The 1,305-nt window shown below is 31.5% G+C and overlaps 1 protein-coding gene across 1 annotated transcript; it reads right to left on the reverse strand.

Annotated features, from left to right (window-relative positions):
- Nucleotides 1-402: 402 nt before the first annotated feature.
- LOC108907552 lies at nt 403-858 on the reverse strand. Its single transcript, XM_018711289.2, has 2 exons — nt 691-858; nt 403-638 (listed from the first exon to the last, which is right to left on the reverse strand). The coding sequence occupies exons 1-2, from the start codon at nt 832-834 to the stop codon at nt 450-452; spliced, it is 333 nt and encodes a 110-aa protein (XP_018566805.2). The 5' UTR covers nt 835-858; the 3' UTR covers nt 403-449.
- Nucleotides 859-1,305: the final 447 nt, after the last annotated feature.

Raw genomic sequence — 1,305 nt, forward strand, 5'->3', positions numbered from 1 at the left:
TAATATTTTTCCTGAATTTTTTGCATTTTCTCATTTTGCGTCAATAACTCTTCTGATGCTTTGAGGGAATTCTCCAGATTTCGTGCCTTCAGTGTAGTTTTTTGGTGGTCCTTTTTTCGACTGGTTATAGTAGGAAGTAGAAAAACTGGTTTATTTTTTTCTACTTGAACTGCGGAAGACTCAGTTTGTGGCTGTTCAGAACTGCTAATGCTCGGTCGTATTGGCAAAATTTGAAATTCAATATTGTCAATAGGTTCAAGAAGTGACTGTGAAAAAAATGTCATATTATTTAATAATATTAAGCTATATAATTAAGTATACCCATATTTTATTTTAATCATGACAAATATATTACTAGTAGATTTCCTATTATTTTTTTAAAATTTTATGTTTGTATAAAAAACACATAAAATAGAAACCAACAAGAGATTATTACAATTATCTAGGGCTCATACATAAGCGCTTGACTCCATGACATTTTCATCACCTTCCACAGCAGTGGTTTCAAGTAATTCCATCACTGCCTCTTCATCCTCTGTTGTTGATATTTGTTGCTGTGGTCCACCACCTGTACCCCTCATAAAATGGATTACCTCTGAATTCTTCTTTTTGGCATTTTTTTTTAAATCTCCCCAAGTCTAGGAAAGAAATATTTTTAAATAAACAAATAGCAATATCAGATTTTTTTACCTTTTTCCATTGCACCCAAGTTTTATTTGCTCCTGGCATAGCATTTAAAGCTTCAGAAATAGTTGACCATTGTTCTTGGGCCTTTTTGTGGGTAAAAGTTGATGAAAACTTTGACTTTAAAAGTTCTTCGTTGTTTCTAAGCATGTTAATTAATTTTTTTTTTGCGCTTCCGACATGAACGCACGCTTCATCATAATTATAATAATATTAAATTTTTCGTATTTTCAAATACACTTCTATTCAAATTAATATACTATTAAATTATTACGCAAATGATGACATTTACAAAACAAATTTCAAATTCAAATCAAGTGAGTAAACATCAGGGTCGCCAATAAAGGCACTGAAATATTGAAGAAAACTCTGCCCGCTGATTGGTCAGTTGCAAATATATCCTCGACATACGGCATAAATTAAATTCTCTAGAGAATTGGATTCCTTCAACGTTCAAAAATAAGTATTTAAGTTTTTAAGAGAAATTTGTCAGGTGAATTTTTTCTCTGGAGAATCAGTTCTCCTGTTTTCAAAAATCAAGCCCCNGTTTTCTTCAATATTTCAGTGCCATTATTGGCGACCCTGATGTTTAGTCACTTGATTTGATTTTGAAGTTTGTTT

This window comes from Anoplophora glabripennis, unplaced genomic scaffold (assembly GCF_000390285.2).
Source record: "Anoplophora glabripennis isolate ALB-LARVAE unplaced genomic scaffold, Agla_2.0 scaffold2074, whole genome shotgun sequence".
In the NCBI taxonomy this organism is placed as follows: Eukaryota; Metazoa; Arthropoda; class Insecta; order Coleoptera; family Cerambycidae; genus Anoplophora; species Anoplophora glabripennis.